This window comes from Cheilinus undulatus, linkage group 1 (assembly GCF_018320785.1).
Source record: "Cheilinus undulatus linkage group 1, ASM1832078v1, whole genome shotgun sequence".
Taxonomy (NCBI): Eukaryota; Metazoa; Chordata; class Actinopteri; order Labriformes; family Labridae; genus Cheilinus; species Cheilinus undulatus.
The window spans coordinates 9,207,845-9,230,456 of NC_054865.1; the positions used below are offsets into that span (position 1 = coordinate 9,207,845).

Consider the following 22,612-nt stretch of genomic DNA (forward strand, 5'->3'; position numbering starts at 1 on the left):
TGATATTTGATTCTTAAAGCCCAGCCCTAAAAAAGGAACTCGATCTGGTTTGATCCGTCTCAGAGCGCACAGTTTGCGGCAATTCATAGTAAGATGGATTGAGAGTGAGATCGCTGGAAAACAACGCACACTGGAGAGGGCGAGGAAGGGAGCGGAGGTAAGCGCGCACTCGAGCAGTAAGAAGCATTTTTTTTTCTAGGACGCGCACAGGCAGACAGCGCTGCTGGTCAGACAGCACACAGAGGAGAGCAGGAGAAGAGGAGGACGCACAACTCCAACACGGAGACAAAGTTCTCCTGCGTCGAGATGAAGTGCTGTGCCAACAAAGCTCTGCGTGCTCATTCAAAGGAAGTTTTGGATCTTATCGGGAAAAAGGAGAAATATCCCAGTGGAAGGAGAGCAACCATGGATTTCTGCGTGGAACGAGCGCGTTAGTGCAGCGGAGTCACTGAGGTATCCAGTCATGATTTGGGTCGCTTTTTTACCCTTTATGGTTTCGTGCGCTTTGGGGAACAGGACCGTGGAGCAGGTGCCGTTCTTTCACGGGCATGTGTTTGAGAACTCGTCTCCGGGCTCGCGGGTCAACGGATTGAGCGTCCCGTTAAAGCGGCTGAACTCTAACAGGCTGTGCGGTCCAGGGGAATCCGGATCAGCGGCGACACAGTTTAAACTCCTCGGAGACGGGAGCGAGAATTTTCGAGTATTTGCGCACCACAACCGGGGGCATATATTACTGAAGACTTCTGGGGTCCTGGACCGGGAGGAGCGGGCTGAATACGCGCTGGGTCTTGGTTTGTGTTGCGGGCAATGCGTGGGACTCTCCCGGGATGTGGAAAGTGAGTCTCCGGTGGTCACAGAGGTGGCGTCTATAAAGGTGGACGTCCTGGACACCAACGACCATGAGCCCAGCTTCCCCAGCGCTGATGTGAAACTGATCGTGGATGATGCCACTGCGCTCCGCACGGCCATCTACACGGTCAGCGCGCGGGATGATGACAGTGGGAAGAACGCGGAGCTTATTTACTTTGCGCTGCCCAAAAACGGGAGTTTTTACGCGGTGCCGAAAACCGGAGAAATTCTCCTGGTGGACTCAATTCTCGGTCTGGACGAACCGATTAAGTTTGAAGTGTTTGCCCGGGACCGCGGGTGGCCACCTCGCACGAGCCAGAGCGTCTCTGTCGAGATCAACCCTCGACAGTGGCCCGCGTCCAAACGGAAAACTACAGCGACAATTAAAGCGCACGAGCGAAAGTCCAGGTCAGTCCTGGAACCAGACAGCCCCATTTTTATCAACGTGTCCGAGGATGCAGGGATCGGTTCCGTGGTGATGAACCTGAACCCGGTGAGGTTTCAGTCGCCGGCGTTTGAGCTCGTGGAGCCCGACGAGGAGAGCTCCCCGGTTAGCGTGAGCCGGGACACCGGGGATATTATCATATCACAAAGACTGGACCGAGAGACCGAGGCTCTTCTGGAGATCACTGTCAAAGTTCAGGATAAGAGAGGTGAGCAAAACTGCGAGCACGCACGTGTGTGCGCGCGAGTTGACAGCGAGCCGGTGTGAGAGAGTGACAGAGGAGAGGGAGAGAGCAATGAACGGAGGATTGTGCGACATTTCTGTGTCCTGTACGTGCACTTCCTGTGTGTCACGTTGTCTTTTATTCTAGTTCTGCATATAAGAAGTGATTTTCTCTTCTATTTCCATATCATGTCTGCGTATACGTGGAGGTCTGTGCGTAAATACGCACGGAGAGAGAAAGAATGACCTATACTCTCAGTAATCTCTGGATGCAGTGTTCAAAATTATTTCCTGTAATGGTTTTTGCAGCTGTTTCTCTGCAGAATAGACTTGAAGTAAGCTCTAGACTTGTGTTGCTGCAGGATACAGCTTTAGCTGTGTGGTGGTGCGTGGAGAGCTGGGTGTACTCTTACCCAGCGTAGGATAACTATCGTGTATTTCAAAGACATTTGAGCCTATTTTGCAAATTTAGTTCACCTAGAAATGGGCTATTGTTACTTTATTTCTCTGCCTTAGGAAGTAAGGATCATTCTGAAAAAAAGGCAGATTTTACCCTCACCACTGGCTTACCAACTACAGGCAGAGACATATGCATTTTGAGTTCATAATTCTTGGCGATTTCGGAGGCGGTGCATTCCAGTGCACTGCACAGGTGCTCTTCTAGTGCTAGTGTTGCCTTTGCCATCCTTGGAGAGATGATAGAAGTGGGTTTAGCCCACACAGGCTGGAAAATAAGCAGGTTTTCTCCATATACATGCGCAGCACCACTGGCTTTAACCAATCACTTTTAAAAAAAGAAATACACCAGCATGTATGGATGTTTTATCGTGCTGCCTGCTCTTTCTAAAAGTCTCCATCCACTCTTAAACATTTTCCCTTTGACATTAAACTTCCACTCTTCAGAAAAGACAAAGTCAGTGGGTCTTAAAATGCAACAAAGCCCCCATTAGAGGAGAAACCTCAACCACCTTGTCAGTCTGGTGCTGCTCTTCGATCCTGTTGCTGTTCTAAATGCCACCTCAAGTGCGTGCTAAACTCTGAGCTGCCTTTCTAACTCACATCTGAGCTTCCTGTCGTCCTTACATCCACGCGGATCAGAAAAGATATCAGACTTGCCTCCGGGGGGGGGGGAGTCTTGATGTCAGCGGTATCAGAGAGCGCGGTGTTTACAGTAGAGGTTAAACTGAGTGACATTCATCAGTGTTGATGATGACTCGTGCGGGGATAAATTAGGGTAAAGGGATTGTGTCTGCAGCCGCTGCCACTAGCAACAGATGCTGGGATGTCAGGGGAAAAGCGCTGCACGCGACAGCCACCTCACCAACAGGTTAATTATGTCCTGCGGATAGAGCAGAGCGCGAGCAGACAGACAGAGAGAAATGTAACATGCAGCCACATTTGAATTAATACATGCACATGTGGAGGAAGAGGAGGAGGAGGAGGAGGGCTAATTGACGGTGACACTGAACACTGGAGAGAGAAAACAAAATGAAAAGTGTTATACTGACTCTGAATACAGGGGCGTGTCCAGAGGGTGGCCGGGGGCTAAAGCTCCCCTACATTAGATTCCTTAATTCTGATTGGCTATTTTCTAGGGCTGCTTAGTTATCAGGAAATATAATCATGAATTAGGGCTGTCAAATTTACACTATATTATATTCCAAAATGTTTTAGGGGCATTTTGGATTTTTCTATTGCCTTAAACTGGGAGTTACTGAATAGGCTGATCAAAAATTTAGAATGAACTTAACCACAGAATAAGAACGTTGTACTGGACTAAAAGGAAAATAAGGGAATGGTAAAAAGGTAACTGTGTGATAACACTAAAGGTTAATGATTTTTGACTTGTCCATTGAGCTGTTTTTTTTTTTTTTTTTAATAAATTGAGGTATAAATGAGCATTGGTGGACTTGTTTTATATCACTGTGGTTGCAATGGCTTAACCAATGAGTGCTGAAAAGGGAACCAATAAAGCATGAGATTAATTACAGTTTTAAAAACGGTAATGCACTAATTGTGGACCTTAATCGATCATAACTAATCCAGTTAATCTTGACCGCTGTGATTAAAAACATTTGTCATGTAGCGTTCAGGGGTAGCAACAACTGTGCAACAATGTCTTCAAGTTATTATGGATTATTTGGAGTCAAGCTCCTCTGAACAGAAAAACTATGTATGACTGAAGTTGTTTTACCTTCTTCAGGGATGGGCACTTTGATTACCAGGGAGGCCATATTATTTGATTTTATTTTTTTCCAAAGCCAAAGAGAAAAATTGTTAGAAATTTTCAGATGTGCTCAACTTTACCACTATGATTACTAATAATTTAATGAAACAAATATATGCCTACATGATCATTCTTAAAACAACATTCATATTTTTAAACTAAAATGAAAATATGAATGGTTGAGGGTTGCATGGCGGCGCAGGGGTTAGAGTTTGCATGTTTTGCATGTTCTCCCTATGCATGCATGGGTTCTCTCTGGGTACTCTGGCTTCCTCCCACCACCAAAAACATGCATGTTAGGTTGATTGGCCGTAGGTGTGAGTGTGCCTGGTTGTCTGTTTCTATATGCCAGCCCTACGATTGACTGGCGACCAGTCCAGGGTGTACCCCACCTCTCGCCCAATGACAGCTGGTGGGGGGGGGGGCCGCACGACCCTGAATGGGATAAACTGTATTGAAAATGGATGGATGGATGAATGGTTGATTTTACCTCAAGGGCCAACATTTTTGCATACTACAAGAAGATACAGAGGTTAAAAAAAGTTAAATAACTTTTGAACCATAAGTCATAGCCACTTACTCCCTCCCCACACTGAAGCTAGCTGTTTTGCTGTTAAATGACACAACCCATGCCTTAGTAGCCCTTACTGCAGCTTCTCTAGAGACCCTGGAATTTGGGTGACTTTCTAGGGTCCTTAAAGATTAAATCTACACCAGTCACTCTGACATTAAACGCCTTTTTATCATTTTTTTTTCATATATTTTTAAAATTATTTCTGCTGCTAGCTGGTAATACTAACTGCAATTTTGTATTCCACAATGCATGGTGACGGACGTATAGGCAACCAGTGGCAGGCTGTTCTGTCCCAAACGTATCTTTACACATCATGGATGAGATGGCCTGATAAACTCATAATGGAGAGGAGGAGATGCAGAAGGGCAGTCAAATATCGTCTCTTTTTGACTTTTCTATTGGAAACTGGTTGAAAGGAATTTCAAAAATCACTGTTTGGTTTTTATTCACATTTTACGCTGCATCCCAACTTTTTTGGAGTTGGAGTTTACATAACCTTTTGTATTTCTTTATTCTGTTCACTTTTGAAACGCACTTTATTCTGTGAAAAATCCAACCAGTTGCTGATTGATCTCTTTCCTTTAACCATAATGATTCAAAGCTGTTTATTCCTCTAAGCTAATTGCTACTATGATGGATGATATTGAATCTACCAACAGAGGAAACTTAGGGAGAGAACTGAGAAAAGGAATATCTTAACAAGGTTAGTTAAAGTCAGATGGTACGTTAAATATGAAATTATCCTGTCTTGTGTTGTGTCCAGCCAATATTAGCTACTACCTGTAAAGACCAGAGGTGATTGGACTCAAAGTAACGACTCAAAAACAGTCATTTCAGGATATCATGTCTTTATTTTAGGAGAGTTAGGGTAAAAAAATTGAAAGTGGAAAGCACAGATGAATCCAAAAATATCTAGCACTAGAAACAGAGGCTTGAAGGCGTGACACTAGGGACGAAGAAGAACTGGCAAGACGGGAAGGAAAGACGAGGGGTTCATTCCAAAAGTACATAAAATTACCTCATTGGTTCTTTGCTTTCTGCTTTTCCTTAACCACGATGAAAAACATCACAGGGTGAAGGAAAGGTGTGAGTAAGAAGATAGGAAAGGAGAACCATGGTGATGAGGGAATCCAACTGCACTTCCCATAGGTGGATTTTATGTATGTCAAGTGGGTTTCCTGTGTAAAAACTACAATTCACTGTTGATGGACTATTAATAGCACATCTGTCACTCTTCCTGTTCTCTGTGTTCATAGAGGGTATGAATGTGATGTAACAGCAGTGCAGGTCCCTGTTGTTCCATCCACTGAGTGGCAGAAAGGATGGTAACAGAAGCAGTGTGGAGTTAGCAGCTGAAAATTGCTATCTTTTTAAATATGTACATCTTAACAATGTTCACTGTGGTCAGTACAGATCCTCAGCTGATGGAATATGTTTATAGATGTTTGGAGATGTAACAGTAAATCAAAAACACAAGCCAAATCTGGGCTGTTAGCATAGCTAGAGCCAGAGGTGTTAAGTTAGGGCCGGCTCAGACTGCTTTTTTTTGTTGGTCGCTCACAACAGCACTATTCCAGACTATGCAACTAAAATCTCGACCCATGTTTGCCGACACACTGGACGCACTACGGTATGATCCTGGTCACTCATCGTACGCTGACATCACCACTATGCGAGTTCACAGGTCATCAGGGGGGGCGGGTCAAAGAGTGTCATTCACTCTAGTGCTCTGAGATTGTACTGCTTGTAAAAGAAGAAAAAAATAAACAAGAAACAGTTATGAATTGGATTATGCATAATAATTAAGGATGTATCAAAAAGACTGGCTATGGACTGGACTTTAGGTATGCGTGTAATAACCTAAATAAAACAGAATATGTACACATTAGTAGCAAATGATAGCAAATCCTGTTGGTAGGCATCAGGACTGACAATGTTGATGTTAGGTCAAACTAGACAATGATGCAAGAAAAATTCTGACACACTAGTCTTGTCAAGTCATGGTCGCAGGTCAACGCTTGTCACACTCTAGTGTGTTTGCCATTACAGCCGGGCCAAAACCCCCCTTAATTCAAGCACTCTGATCTGGCCATTAGTGATGATTACAACCTAAACTCCACTCCATTCTTCCTCCTCTTACTTTAAATGAAAATGAAGACCTAAACTGGAAAATAATATCTAAGGTGACAAGGCATCTAACGATATGTCTTGTAGATCCATTATGTCCAATCAACATGGCTTTTTTTATGGAGAAACACCAAAAACAGTCAAGTCCATCAGTGTTTATCACAGATTAAATGAAACAGCCTTTGTAAAGTAGGTCGTTTTCACACCTGATAGTCCAGGGGACTCAGTTCGGTTTGGTTTGGAACTCAAATTGCAAAATTGTTGAACTTTCCTATAACCTGACATGACAGAGTATATGTGAAACAGTATTTGTTTCACACATCCATCAGGAAAACTTCCCATAGACAGCATTTTTAAAAAGGGCAGAGCCTTTGAAAAAAAACTAGGAGGGTGATTGGATGAATCCTCTGTCGCATCTTTACGGGCCAATCAGAGCAACAAAGCACGTGACTTAGCCACTACCGAGGAGCACCCCTCCATCATCAGGTGCACTCCACAGAGAACTGCATAACGTGAACCATGGCGACTGTAGACATGTCAGTACACGACTTTTGTCATTTTTGAAAAGAAAACAACTCACTGCTGTTCTTTGTTCTTTTAACGAAGAAATGTTGTTGAGTTCTGATGAACTGACTCTTTAGCGGCATCCACACTAATGTCTTCTGCCATAATTGCACCAGCCTCTTGTTGCTGCTTGCTTACAGGGACGAAATTTGGGGGGGGGCAGGGGGGACATGTCCCCTGCACTTTTTAAAAAGGCTGTTTTGGTCCCCTGCAGTTTTTACCATCCAAAAACAATGTTACGCTATATTAAATGGAGACAGGTTGAGCACTAGGACCAAGCGGAAAACGGCTGCTCAAGCTGAAGCCTGTTTCTCTTTAGACCGCCCACTGGCCCACAAGCTCATCGATTGGCTTTGCCGTTTCTTGCTAACGTGTGATTGGCCGTCCCCGCTGTCACTCCATCTAGTTGTAAACAAAGCCTGGACTATGGCACATGAGCGCACCGGTGTTTAGCTGGTTGGCAATGAGTCCACGTTCATCTGCCACTGTAAGTTGTTAACATGTTGGGCATTTGTTCTGCCTGGGTCACGTCAGCTAGACGGATTTTGATATCAGAGGTTTCGTTTATATTAACATTGAATGTGTGTCTGTGTGTGTGCGTGCATGTGAATGTGTGTTTGCTAATTAGGCGCAGCCAGGTGGCAAGATGTCGAAAAAAAGAAAACTGGATATAAGAGACTTCTTTAGAAGTGAAAGTGTAAGTTACTCAGAGGAACACATTACACCACAAACTCCTTCCCCTCATCCATCAGAAACTCAGACTCTCTCCCCTCCTAGTATTATTATAATTATTATTAGTAGTTGTAGTAGTATTAGTATTACTTGATTTTTTTAAAATAATCTTTTATTATATAACTTTATGATAAACTTATGTATTGCAATTTATATGTTCATATTATGTAATTGTTTTATTCTTGTAAAGTGTCTGAGTTTTATTGAAAGAGCTGACAAATAAAATATTATTATTATTATTATTATTACTGTAGAGCCTCAACAACACAGAGATTTTAAAAAAGCGTATATTTAAAGCCAAAGAGATACACTTTTTGATTTTTTTTTTCATGTGTTATTTGTGTTTTGAAAAGGCAGCCACTGTTTAAAAACACTTACAATGAAAGTTAGTGGGAAAAATAAAATAAAATAAAACCTTGGATTATAAATGTGATTTTATACATCCATATTGTCTGTGAATAAATTAGACATAATAATTGAGAAACTGAGTTTTTTCTTCAGACTATACCATCAAAATCAATGATTGTTGCATCCCAAATTGTCCCACTGTTCATATGTCATCCATCAATATTTTTTTTGTCAGGTGACAGATAATAGAAATCCAGAAGAAGATACAGGAGGAGGTAGAGCAAGAGAGGCTGGAGTAGATGGAGGAGGAGAGGCTGGAGGAGGTAGAGGAGGAGAGGCTGGAGGAGATGGAGGAGGTAGAGGAGGAGAGACTGGAGGAGGTAGAGGAGGAGAGACAGGAGATGGAGGAGGAGAGACTGGAGGAGGTAGAGCAAAAGAGGCTGGAGGAGATGGAGGAGGTAGAGGAGGAGATACAGGAGATGGAGGAGGAGAGACTGGAGGAGATGGAGGAGGAGAGACTGGAGGCTCACAGGTGAGGTTGAAAGAATAAAGATATGTTAGTCATGAGATTGAGCATTGTGACAAATGTTAGAGTGATGATAATCTTATTTTTATATCTTATTATAGCGTATTATAGCTTATTTTTACTCAAAAATTAGGTATAATTTTATGTAAATGAGGTCTATTGATCATACCCCCCGTACTCAAACCAGTTGTGCCCCCCCCCCACCTCTGAAATCAAAATTTCGTCCATGCTTACTTATGTCACAACTCTGCCACGCCCAAAAGTACTGCCCCTCGATGCTGATTGGTCCTGTCACTTTCTGACCGGTCCGAAACTGTTCAGACGGGAGCTTTGCAAGATGGTGAGAAACAAGGAAACAGGCGTATCCATCTGCTTTGCAAGGTTAACTTTCCTGTGGTTTGGTTCGCATTTACATTGCCCTTGGTGAAACAAACCAAACTATAAGTTTGTGGCACTGTCCCAAACGAAGAGTGGCGAAGAAGAAGAGGAGATGTAGAAAAGGACGAAACCAGAAATCCATCTCCTTCTGCCGGCCTTTTTTTTCCCCACATGAACAATGAAACAACACCAAATTTCTACTGTCTTGGGATTTCTGCTTTTGTTTTGGGCTGTTGTGAGCAGACAGCAAGGCAGTGAGCTGTCCAACATGTTGTTCTTAACATGAGACGAATGAATCAGTACCAAAGAAAAAGAGAGCCAACATTTGAGAAAGAGACTACAACATGTTGCTATGGCTACACAGACACCAAGCGAGGTACTGACATGAATTAAGTGTACCAAATCACATATATAAACCCATAAACCATTATACTTTGTGCCATCTTATGCTTTTGGTTTACAGGTTGGTCCACTTTGCTTTCAAACTTCAAACAAACCGCACCAGGGTTTGTTTGGAAGCGAATCAAAACTCCCATTTTTAACCACACCAGAATCCACTTACTTGGTCCGCACTAGACTATCAGACTATCCAGGAATATGACCAGGATTTGTTTAAAGCAGATTAAAAAGCTCTGGTGTGAATGCACCCTTAATGCGATTTCTATTTAGTAAAATACAAATCTTTAGCTGTGATTGCTACAGGAAGTAAAAGCATCTGACCCTTTAACAGTTTAAACAACTGTTGGCTGTACCATGTGAATTTGTCAGATTGTAAAACGAAAATGAAGGTTTAACTGGGTTTTAAGTTGAGCTAGATTAAAAACCTTTTGTGTGTGCTTGAAACAGCCTCCCTGATCATAATTTTGCACATTTGTTTCTACTTTTCTGTCTCAGTCTCTGTCTTTCTGTCTTACTAAGTTCACTGGAAATACGCAGTCCCACAGCTTGTTCCATTAAGCCCAGTTAACACTATTTGACTCGAGGAGTAACCCAATCAATGTGACCCATTGGTCTCAGTAATGTGAACTATCCTCATGCAGAAAAGAAGCTGAGCCTGCTCTTGGCACACGGCGCTAATTTACTCTCGAAGCCATGCTCACGATTTGTTACGATCATTGCCTTCTTAAAGCCATCAATACTGATGGAGGACTACACATCGTCAATGCTCCATGCGACTCTTGCAGCAGTGTTGGAGATGATCTGATTGAGATTTAACCTTCGTTTAAAGTTGCTTTTTGGTTTCAGGGATCCAAATTCATCATGATTCCAGCAGGGTCAGCCTGTCTAAAGTTAAGGAAGAATTCAAGTAATCAATTAAATGTGTCAGCAGACGCCGTTTCCCTGCTGCATTCTGTCAAAAGTGAGGCTGGTTTAATCTTCCATGACAGGCCGCACTGTTTTATTTTTCCTACAAATGATTGGAAATCAAACACACGGGAGACAGCTTAAATTACGTTCCTGTCAAAAATGACTCTCCAGGATATTGGTGGAGGAGGAACAAAACAAAACAAGTTTTTATTGTCGCTTTAAAACAGATGTAAATATTGTTTGAGAGCAGCAGTGAAATAAATGTTGTCTGCATTTTAATGAACTGAAAGTTAAGTGCATTGAGAGCGATTTGGAATGTGTAATCCAGCTAAATCCAAGCAGATACAATAAGGATGACTTATATATTAAGTGTAAACTGGCTTACTGTATTTGGAGATTAGAGACACATTACATACTGTTGCTTATGAAGCCAAATCCCTCCATGACCTCCGCTAGTTTATGTGATTGAATCTTCACTGGGCCTTGTGCCTTTGTATCTTTATTGTGTTTTCATGGAATAGCATGCACGTTAATACCATTTTTTAGGAGGAGGATCAGGCAAAATGATATCCAAATGGATGGCTTTCTAAAAAGAAAAAGGCCTAACCTTTATGAGAGAGGGGAGGGGAGGGGCGGTGTATGAAATTTATTCCCATGACCTGACTGTTTACCACGTCATGCTGAAAGATGTCAGTTTTCATTTCCGGGCTTAGCAGCGTGTGGTGGGGGGTGCGAGCCGGGCTCAGCTCGTTGTCTCAGGCGTGAGGAGCGCAGCATCCGTTTGGTTGTCGGTGGCTCGGTTGAAGTCCTTTAATCCTTTTGGAGTGGAGAGTCCTGATGGAGCTCCGACCTCCCTCCATCTGCTCGCATTATCCCTGTAATCCCATCTCATTCTCTCTGTCTGTCTCTGTGTCGCACTCTCTCTCCCTCTCTCTCTCTTTTGCTCTCTTACTTTCTCGCTCGTATTTTTACTCTCACTCCAGGGATTTAGTCTGAGTGGAGCCACAGTTTAACACAGCCTGAGAGAGAGAGAGAGGGAGAGAGAGATACTGACATGATTCTTAGAGAGACGTTAGTCTGAGAGGGAGTGAGGCTACAAGAGTTGTGTATCAGGATCCAGATCACTTCTTGTCTGCCTCTGCGTGTCTCTTGCTGAGCTTCAGGAGTGTTTGGGTTTAATGCAGGTTTCTGGTTCAATGACTCACATTGTAGGGACTCCCCTCCATATTGGGTTAGTTTTTAGTTAAGTCTCATTGAGGTCATGGGACAAGAAATATTAATAGTTATAAAGAAAATAATAAAACACTGAAACAGAAACATTCCAGATTTCTTTTTTTTTTTTTCCACATACACCACCTCTGCTCATGAACTGCACTGCAGAAGAAATCTCTTCCTCTCTTGTTAATCTTTGCAATCCCACTGCATGTGCTAAGGTCCATCTCTGGATTGTCCCAGACCTGTTGGCACAGGTGTATATAGTCAAGCACCTAGCCATGCAGTCTCTATTTGCAAAGGTGATACAAAATGGGTCGATGTGAAGAGCTCAGTGACTCCAACTGTGATGGATGCCACTTTTGCAATAAGACTGTGCATGAAATTTCATCCCTGGATATTCCAGTCAACTGTAAGTGATCTTAGAAAGTGGAAGCATTTAGGAGTAACAGCAACTCAGCCATGAAGCACAAAGTTGGGTCAACGACTGCTAAGAGTTCTGAACTTCCACTGTCATTAATGTACTCACAAAAACTGTGCAGCAGGAGCTGCATGGAAAGGATTTCTATGGCTGAGCAGCTGCATGCCAAGCATCCAATGCCAGTGGTGTAAAGCACTCTGACACTGAACTGTCGAGCAGTGGAAATGCATCTCTCTTCTGTTTGGCAGCCAGTTAAGTGAGTCTAGGTTTGGCAAATGCCAGGAGAATGTTGCCTGCCTGACTGCATTGTGCCGACTGTGAAGTTTGGTAGAGGAGGGATAATAGTATGGGACTGTTTTTTTCAGGGTTTGGGCTAGGCCCCTTATCTCCAGTGAAGGCCAATCTTAATGCTTCAGCATACCAGGACATTTTGGACAATGCTATACTTCCAACTTTGTGGCAACCATTTGGGGAAGGCCCTTCTCTATTCCAGCATGGCTGTGCCCCAGTGTAAGCAAGGACTATAAAGACATGGTTTGATGAGTTTGGTGTGGAAGATCTTGACTGGTCCACCCAGAGATTTGACCTGAACCCCAACTGAGCACCTTTGGGGTGAACTGGGACAAAGCTTGTGAACCAGGCCTTCTCGTGCAACATCAGCACCTGACCTCATAAATGTTCTACAGAGTGAATGGGCACAAATTCCCACTGAAACACACCAAAATCTTGTGGAAAGCCTTCCAAGAAGAGTGGAGGCTGTTTTAATGGCAACATGATCTTGTGATCCCCTGATTCTGGGATCTTGAGTCTCCAGGGCTTCTCAAAAAAGTCAGTAGCTACCCACTGCAGTTTTTCATAAAACAGAGGTAAAACATCAAGTTTGGAGCATATTTTGACCCTTTTTTGTCCCATCATCTTGCATTATCTTTCCTGCACACATCAGACAAAACAGAGGTTGAGAATAAGATTTTGACAGTTAAAGCCTACAGAGTAAAGGTTGAAAACACACTGATTGATGTGACTTGCAATGGATCATTTGTGAAGTAAAAATTTCCTTTTTTTAATTTTTTCTTCAGGAATTACTTTTCCAAGACTAAAGACCAGTAAGAATTAAAAGAGCCACAAGTCATCCTACAAGAGCCACACGTGGCTCAATAGTCTTGTGCTAAATTTTACTATTTTAGAGGCATTTTTAAAGAAGTTTTATGACATGCTTTAGTTCAGAGGAAACGATAGGGGTTTATTTACCCTTTAGGTTATGGTGTGAAAAGAAAAGGCAGTTCAACAGGTAGCTGGTTTTATGTTTAATAAATTTTATGTTTTAATACAATGAAAATTCTCGATTTAACATTTTTTTAAGTTGCTTTTGTGCTATTATAAAGTATGAGGCTTAACTGGTTTGCAAAGTATCACATTTCCGCACATATTTAACTTTTATACATTGTCCCAACTCTTTTGGTGCTTGCTAGACACATTTCTTCTTTTTTTCTTCTTTCTTGTTTTTGTTGACAGAATGTGAATTTTCAAGTATGGAATTATTTTGTTCATTTCTCACAAAATGGAAAAAAAAAATGTTGCATATTTCTGAAAGGAGAATATTGGATGAGATGCAACTATTTAACAGAGTTTTGTTGTGTTTCCACTTGAGCTGCTGAGACTGAAGAAACAGATGATAGTCTGAGGTTGCACTGAATAAACTCATCTTTTCTCAATGAGATCACCCATGTAGGAAAACTTCATCACGTAACTAGAATTCTTTTTTGTGAGTGAAAATCTAAAGCTGTAATTATTAGTGTTTTTCATGCTGGTTTTCTGTGGTATTTATACAGAGCCAGCTGACACTCTCCAACTTCAGTCAGAGATGTTATACATCGTTTACACATCCTGATGAGAGGTGTGTTTTGAAATCCAGCTCGAGCTGCCAGAATGTAGCATCACTCACTGCTTTGCCAACAGCCATGTAGTTGTTTTTTTCCCCCTACTTGGTATTTTCTAACAATTTCCTGTTACTCATGCCAACTATAAAGACATGTTTGATTATGTGAAGGAGAATCTGTAGCGCTGCAGAGCTGTTGACGGTGCCTGTAGACTTCCTGGTGATGGGATTAAAGCTTAATGAGTGAATGTGTACATTATGCATTTTTAAAGCATACGTGACTTATTTAAAGACTGAAAACTTTGACTTTTTTCTCAGACTTTGGGGTTCCAATTCACCTTGTGAGTGCATTGTCTCATGTACAGCAGCCTCGGTCGTCAAAGTATGTTATTCCCCCTCTCTCCTCCTGAATTCTAACTCTACACACTCTCCTCTCCTGTGAAGCCAGTCAAAAAAAAAAAAAAAAAAAAAAGCCCAGAAATAATTCCTCTCAAAAACATGTATATTAAGTGAAGGCATCATTTAAATAACTTTCACATAAAACCAAAGCTTTGTTAAAACAAATTATTTATGCTAGGGTAAGAATAAAGAATTATACTAAAAATTCAAAATAAATGTTTAAAGCCAATCTTATTTGTTTAGTTATTATTATTCATTATTAACGATATGTCAAAATGTCAAGACATCGAGACAAAGAGTAGGTCTAGATGCTACTCTTTGTTTTATTTTTCACAAAAAACAACATTAATCCTGCACAAATAAAGCACTTGGTCCCAATAAGTCAAAATAAAGTGCCAAGGGTAAACTGGATGTGAAACTAATCGGTTTACATTTCAAAATAAAGCTTGAACACATTTTACATTTTAGCATTTTTGGAGGTGCACTAATTAGGGCCAAATAATGTTTTACCACCATGATGGCAATGTGCACATCAGTCACTACAAACCTGGACTGTTAAATTCTCAGGGTTAAACATTTCAGAGTTGATTTTAATTCTCAAAGTGTATTTTTTAATTGTAATGAGTTACATGGCCTTAAGTGTTGAAGTTAGTAGTGTAAAGAGTTGTTTAACCTGAGCTCTGCCAAATTACATTTCAAATCTGGGGGTGGAGTTTTCCAATCATGCCCTTGGGCGAAGTGTTTGGATGTGCTTAGAAATATATACACGTATTGAGATGTTGCTTTTTTGTACAGTGATCACTGTTGGGATTCCTTTGCTCATGTTTCTGGTGAATTATTGTTTTTTCATGTTAGACACTCATGCACCATGAGTGAAGTTATCCACTGAGTTACTGACCTCCCGCCTGGGGCAAAGGAGGTAAGAGTGGTGAGCTGGTTCTCATCAGGGGGTGTTCCCCTACCCTGCGTTTGCCTTGATGCTGCATCTTAACTAGAATACATCTAATGTATTAACATATTTATTTTAGCAATATAAGTGAGTGCTTGAATGATTGTAATCAGTTTTGTCTCATCCAGGTGCTTTTTAGACACGGTCCATTCATGGTAAGGACATTCAGATTATTGACTTCAGCACTTCATGTATGGGCTAGAGCTACAGCAGATTGACAGACCTCTGCACTGGCTTCATTTTCTCAGGGTTGTTACTTAGTTGCAACATTATGCCAAATTTGACAGTCGCCATCATTAGGCTTTATAAGGCCTCTTCACAAACTACCAGGCACCATCATGGTAAATGGACTTGAACTTGTCTACTCAAAGCATTTTTATCCTTTCACTCCATATTTACACACTGATGACACTGGTTGCTATGGACAATTTGGCCATCAGTAGTAGCTAATATGGTTACATTCAGACTCATTTACATGCCACCAACAAGTCAGTGGGAGCAAACTGGGGTTAAGTGTCTTCCCAAGGACACATCCACATTTGACTGCAGGAGCTGGGGGTCAAACCCACAACCTTCCAATTGCAGGACAACCGACCCTACCTACTAAGCCACAGTCGCTCAATGTCCTAAACCACCCCTAAAGGACTTCATCCTCTTTACACTACACTACCTTACTTAAATGCCAAATCGGCAAAAGCACAGTGAAAAGAAATTATTTTGTTGGGGCACAAACATAATTACTTATTTATTTATTTATTGACACTGTTGGCCATGAAAGATGCTTCTGTATTTGACAAGACTAGAGTGAAATAGGTTTGTGAGGTCTGTGTCTTCCAAAGTTACCATGATAATCTTATCATTGTTGTGAAGACTAAGAGTCTTTAGTCCGTCACTCTATTTCTGTTACTCTGCTGCTGGTTGCATGCATGCATGCCTTCATGTGTGTGCCCAAGCATGTGTGTATATGTTATCTCTTGTCTCAGCTTCAGATTAATGAAGAGAAACAGCTGGCTTTAATCAAGACTGTCTGTTGATCATGGACAGATCTGTGACAAAATCTCTTACAGATATTTAGAATTGTAGTGAGGAAGCGCATGAGGAACTTGAGTAGTTTTATGCTCGAAACAGACACATCAGGATGCTGATGGCTCTGATGAATAAAAAAAGCATGAAGACTAAAGTGATTGGACAGCAAATCTACCGTCCATCCACTCAGGCAAGGATCCAACTGAAGGTTTTATTTCAGCAGATGAGCCCTGTTTGAATAAAAAGGATAATTTTGCCTCAACAGCGGCATGTGTCAGACAGAAATACAGAGCGGTCCACCATCCTTCAGGTGCTGATTGCTCTCAAAGTGAGAGCCAACTTTTTAAATACTTCTGTCTGCCATCAAGTCAAAATCATCCATTTAAAACACAGTTTGATACAGAGAACTTGTGGGTTGCTAATTTACTTGAAAAGACTCTTGACAGAGGAGCATGGCAGGGACAAGGGGGGATTTTCAAAACACCAAGAAACAGTTAATATTCCTCAGACAACAGCATGCCAGGGCCATAAAATGTGTTTCTTTGGCTCTAATAGTAAAATATGTGCTTTTATTCATTAGTTTCATCCAGATCATCAGTCCATATCACGACAGAAGAGCACGAGCATGAAATGACCGAGCACAGCTACGACCCTTCTCAGTCAGGCTTGGAGTCTCAGTCAGGCAAACTCTGTAAATTTGAGTCTAAAAGTTGGTTGAGTTGGATGTCAAGACATAAGGCAGACTTTATTTACTCCTGGCTGCTGCTCTGTGCTGCTGGTGTTTTATAGTGTTGTAGGATTGTTCCAGCAGATTTAACTTAAATTTGTGATCCACTGGCACAATGGACAGAGAGCAATTTCATGAGCTGGTCTGAGCCTGATGAAACAAATCTGCCTGCAAGCACACCTAGCTTTAAAGAAACAAGAGTTTCAGTCTGGCTGCTTTCATTTATGTTATAGCAAACATACACTATCTGGACAGAAGTATTTAGCCACACCTGTTGATAATTGAATCCAGAATTCAATCAGACATATTGGAATTACCTGCCAGAAGTTATCCAGCTAACTGCCTTATGCCAACTGTGAGTTTTGGTAGAGGAGGGATCATGGTATGGGGCTGGTTTTCAGGGTTCTGGGCCTCTTATCTCCAGTGAATGGCAGTTTTAATGCTTCAGAATACCAAGAGAATTTGGAAAATGCTCTACTTCCAACTTTAATGCCACAGCTTGGGAAGGCCCTTTTCTTTTCCAGCATGGCTGTGCCCCAGTGCACATAGCAAGGATTATAAAGACATGGTTTGATGAGTTTGATGTGGAGGAACTTGACTGACCCACACAGAGCCCTGACCTCAACCACTTAGCACATTTGGGATAAACTGGACCAGAGATTGCAAGCCAGGCCTTCTCTTCAAGTATGAGTGCCTGACCTTGTCAATACTCTAACAGAAGGAATGAGCACAAATTCCCACCATAACACTACAAAATCTCGAGGAAAGCCTTGAAGAGTGGAGGCTGTTTAAGCAGCAAAAAATCCATATTTAAGTACATGTATTTGAATACAATGTCATTACAGTTACTGGTGGTGTAATGGTCAGGTGAACTATTTAGTGCACCTTGAACATAATTATCAACTAAAATGCAAAGTAGCCTAATGTTAACCAAGGCCGCCCATAAGGGGGATAAAGGGGTAAACCTTCTGGGGCCCAACTGAACTCAGCAAAAGCAGGGTCCATTGTAAAGTTAAGCTATGATAGCAATATTTTATATTTAACTTGAATAATACCCACTCTTATCTTAGCAACAAAAAAAATAGATTTTTAATTTGTTAATGCTGAGGTAAATTATAGCCTTTAAAAATGTAAATCCCTTTTTCTTAATGTGAACAGTGTGGATGGGCTCATAGAACTAAATGATAAGTAAAGTCAGACTTCAGAGCTAAGCCATGGTGTGTACAAACATCCCGATCCCGGAAAATTGACAAGAAGAAACTTAAACAACCTTAATGGAAACAAAATACATATTTATTAAAAAACAAAGAAACAAACAAAAAACAAAACTGAACAAAACAAAACAAAAACAAAAACAAAAAGGCAAACGAACGGGCATGAAAAGTGGCAAATATTGATTTAAAGCAACAAAATGTGGGGAAAATTGGTAAAAAGCTGCAAAAAGTGATTTAGTGGCAAAAAAATTAAAAGGCATTCAAAGTTTCAAAAATGGCTTATAAGTGTCAAAAATTTAAACTGTTGTGAAATGGGGATAAAAAGTGGTGAAAATTACAAAAATGGGCAGAAACAGTGTTTTTTTTTTTTTTTTTTTAAAATGGCATGGGTTAGCAGAGGACAACATTGGTCAAAAATGGTAAACTTTGGTTAAACATGACAAAAATGGGCAGAAAGTGATGACAAGGGTGATACAAAGTTGTGGAAATGGTTGAGAGTTGTAACAATGTTTTAAAGTGGCAAAATTTGCCAAAAAAATAATAAAACTGGCCATAAACAGTAATGATAAGGGGTTTAAAAGATGCAAAAATGTGTTTGTAGAGGCAAAAATGGGATGAAAGTGGTGAAAAAGCAGTTAAAAGTTGCAAAAATCGGGGCGCAGGTGGCAGAATTGATAAGGCGCGCACCCCACGTACGCGGGCGGCCCGGGCTCGAATCCAGCCGGTGGCCCCTCACTGCATGTCTCTCCCCGCTCTCTTGCCTGTTTCTGACTCTATCCACTGTCCTCTCTTCTATCAAATAAAGGCACAAAAATGCCCAAAAAATATACCTTAAAAAAAAAAGTTGCAAAAATCACTCTAAGGTGGCAAAAAATGGCAGAAACAGTGGTGAAAAGGTCTTAACAGTGGCAAAAATGGGTTGGAAGAGGACAACATCGGCAAAATTTAGTTTAGAGTGAAAAAGTGGGCAAGAAATTGTGAGGTTAACAGTGGCAAAAAAAAATTGCAAAATTAGAGTTGAAAAGGTGTTGAAAAGCCACACAGATAGATACATTCAACATCAGAACCCAATAATAGCTTGACACTTTTCAGCTCTAAAATGAGGAGACTGTTAGCCAGGGTGCTAGCACCAATGCTACTGATCCAACACACATGCATTGATACTATCAATAACCTACAACTTGGGAGGGTCCATTCACTGGGTTTTTTAGGGGCCCAGCCAACTCTGTGGGAGGGTCTGATGTCAGGGCTGACGTGGGGCTCCTTTCTCTCAAGCCATTCTCCACTTTCTCTCTCTGTCCCTAATTTTTTTCCTCTTTTCACTGTGCTAGGAAATTAAAGGTAGGAAAAAGCCCAAAAATGCAACACACTGGGCACATATGCCTAAAAATATCAAATTGTGCTTAATTGCGAGAACCAGGTTGCAAAATGACTGTCTGTACTGAGACAGATGGCAGTGAGAAAAGCCTGTTAGCTGCATATGTTAGTCATCTTTTCTTTCATCAGGATGTGACAGAGGATGTATGCAGCCTTTCAAACAGCATAAACAGCTCCTATGTAAACACTTGTGTTCACACACATGAATGTTTTCTCTGCTTCACACAGACCGTGTGTACTCAAACTTCAGTGCTTCGTGGCTGATTTCACTTTGTGTTTCTTTCTATCCTCCATCACATGTACACATCAGCTTATCTAGGGTCTGCTGTCATCAGTTTCAGCTCCAGTGATTGCCTTAGAGAGCAGTTTTCCCCCTTTACCCTCATCATTTCTCAAGAAGTCTTGTTTTTTCTGTTTTCATTGTTGTCACGTAAATGGTTCATTAAGAAACATCAAAATTCAGAAGTCTGGGCATTGTCATCACTGCAATTATTTAGCTTCCAGAGGCATTTCCATTTGCTCTTTTCATGCACTTCCCTCGCTCTGCGCCGCTGTCAGTTGGTTTAGAGCCTGCAGAGAAACACACGAGTCAGTTTGAGTTTTCTTTGCTCAAAATCAGATCTGTTACTTCGAGTCTTTCGCCAACGGTTTTGCCAACTGCCATTTGTAGAAATCCCAATTCTCAGCTCCAGAAACTGTCAAATGTGCTGTGGTGTTTCTGGGTTTCACTGGCAATGCTCACTGACTGATGGTGAGTTACTGATCGCTGTGAGGAATGGAATATGATGTTGTTCCAGTCAGCAGGAGTAATGAATAAAAGAAACATTTCATTTACGGAGATATTCCGGATCATAATTAGTTCACACAGCTTTGATATTAAATTACCTTTTTATTAGGACTGACAAAAATCTGAATGACAAGCTCAGACTCTTGATAGTTAACTGCAATAATTTCCTTTAGTTGCATTATTTTTGTTTTATTTTAGATTTTTGCACCATCTTAAACTAAAGTCTGACTTCCTGTTTGTATAAAGCCCTGCTTTTACTTTGAAACAAAAATAAGGAGCCTCATATTAAACAGGGATAATTAAAGGAACTTCTGGTTCTGTATAAAAGATAAAACAACTAAGTGTACATTTGGGAGTCTTTACACTAAGGACCTTAAATTTAGCTTCCCCCTTAAATTATAACCCCCCTCTTTTTCATAAAACATTTTTGATATTACCTGGCAGCAGATTGTCCTATGTCTTTGTTTTATTATCTTTATTTCTGTTTCATTTATTTATTTATTTTTTGTTTTTTACTAATGCATTGGTTGCTGCTAACCTGACACGCCTAAGTGTTTAGAAAAAGGCAGAGGCTTTGAAAAAAAAACTTGGAGTGTGATTGGATGAACGTTCTGTCTGTCACATCTCTACGGGCCAATCAGAGCAACAAAACATGCGACGTAGCTGCGACAAGGTGCACATGCAAAGCTACTGAGGAATAACGCGAACCATGGCGACTGTAGACATGTCAGTACACGACTTTTGTCGTTTTTGAAAGAAAACAATTCACTGCTGTTCTTTGTTCTTCTTTTAACAGAGAAATGTCATCAAATTCTGATAAAACTGTTACTTTAGCAGCATCCACGCTAATGTCTTCTGCCATAATTGTACTGGCCTCTTGTTGCTGCTTGCTCATGTCACGATTCCGCCGTGCCTGAAAGTACTGCCCCTCATCGCTGATTGGTCCTGTCACTTTCTAGCCAGGCCCAAACAGACAGGAGCTTTGCAAGGCGGATTCGCCAGTGAGAAACACAGAAATGGGCGTATCCATCTGCTTTGCAAGGTTAGGTAGCTGCCATGCGATTGGCTGATTATACATTTACGCTAGTGAACAGTTGAACAGGTCCAATAAAGTAATCAACGGATGTAAATTCAGTATTTTTCAGTCAACACCACAGTTTGTTACCCATCTATTTGTCTGCACAAATTTGTTTGCATGCACTTATTAGTGAAAAAAGTTGTTTAAACAGAGGGAGCAGAACAGTGATTGGCTGGATGAAGCCAGCTGATGAGACAGCTGATTTCCCTGTGACAGTCCAGACAGTGACAGCTTGACAAATGACAGCAGAAGTTAGTGAGCAAGAGAGACGTGAATGGGAATGAATTATGATTGACAAGGCTAATATATAGTCTGTCTGACTGAAGTTAGGCTCAGCTTTATTTGTCAGCGTTTCAGTACCATGTGTACTATGTCAGAAAAGAAGAAATTACCCAGCTTTATCAGGGCTGGCCTTCTGTTTTGTTGCTGTGGTATTAATACAAGCATTGGTATTATTTGATATTCATAAAGCAGAAAGTTTATGAACCTGGTATGGTTGAGTCTTGCCACATGGTCGTCCATTGTCTTCTCTCTCTCTGTCTTCAAAGAGGACAAACATGATGGAGGGTTGTTTAATAGGCTTTTCACTCCTCTTCTTCCACCATCTGTCATAGCAAGAAACACTTAAAGCTCTGGCCTCATTCGTTGAACAGTGCATTCTTCTGTTCTGTGACCAGTTTGGTAGATTTTCACCCTCTCCCACACACACTGCAGGGATCAGGACAAGTCAAAAACCTAACCTTAGTCTGGATTTAGTTGAAGATACTTCTGGACCCTGAACCAGCCTTGGCCTGCAACCCATCGGTGCCCAACTGGAACTTTAAAGCTTTTAGTCGTTGAATGTCAGATATGAGCAACAAAATATGCCGGCAGCTTTATCAGTTTCTAAACTTTTTAAAATTCGGGCTCATAAATGTAAGAATCTACTGCTGCACTGTGGCAAGACTTGGTGTAAGGTCTAAAACTTTCAGATGCAGCTCACCCTGGGATATTAGGGAATCTTTTGTTTTACAAAAATAGAAAAAAACTAAATCAAAAAAACATATCAAATTAGACATGATTGTTAGGGCCCGAGCCTACTGTATTTGTAGTCGTTCTTATTATAATTCTCTCAAAACAATAGCTTACTTGGGAGCCTTAATGTTTTCAAAAACTCACCAAACTTTGCAGATATATCAGCTATGGTGAAAAACTGCTTGATTTTTTTGGTGGTTTCTTGTATCTGTGCCAGAAAAGGGGCCAAAAA

General features: G+C 41.2%; 1 protein-coding gene across 1 annotated transcript in view; it reads left to right on the forward strand.

The window, feature by feature from the left end:
• Positions 1–463: 463 nt before the first annotated feature.
• The window catches only part of si:ch211-186j3.6 (neural-cadherin), a 617,862-nt gene continuing 595,713 nt past the window's right edge, over positions 464–22,612 (forward strand). The window contains exon 1 of the mRNA XM_041792306.1: positions 464–1,502. Coding sequence (XP_041648240.1) covers positions 464–1,502 — 1,039 coding nt within the window. The remainder of the gene's footprint in view (positions 1,503–22,612) is intronic.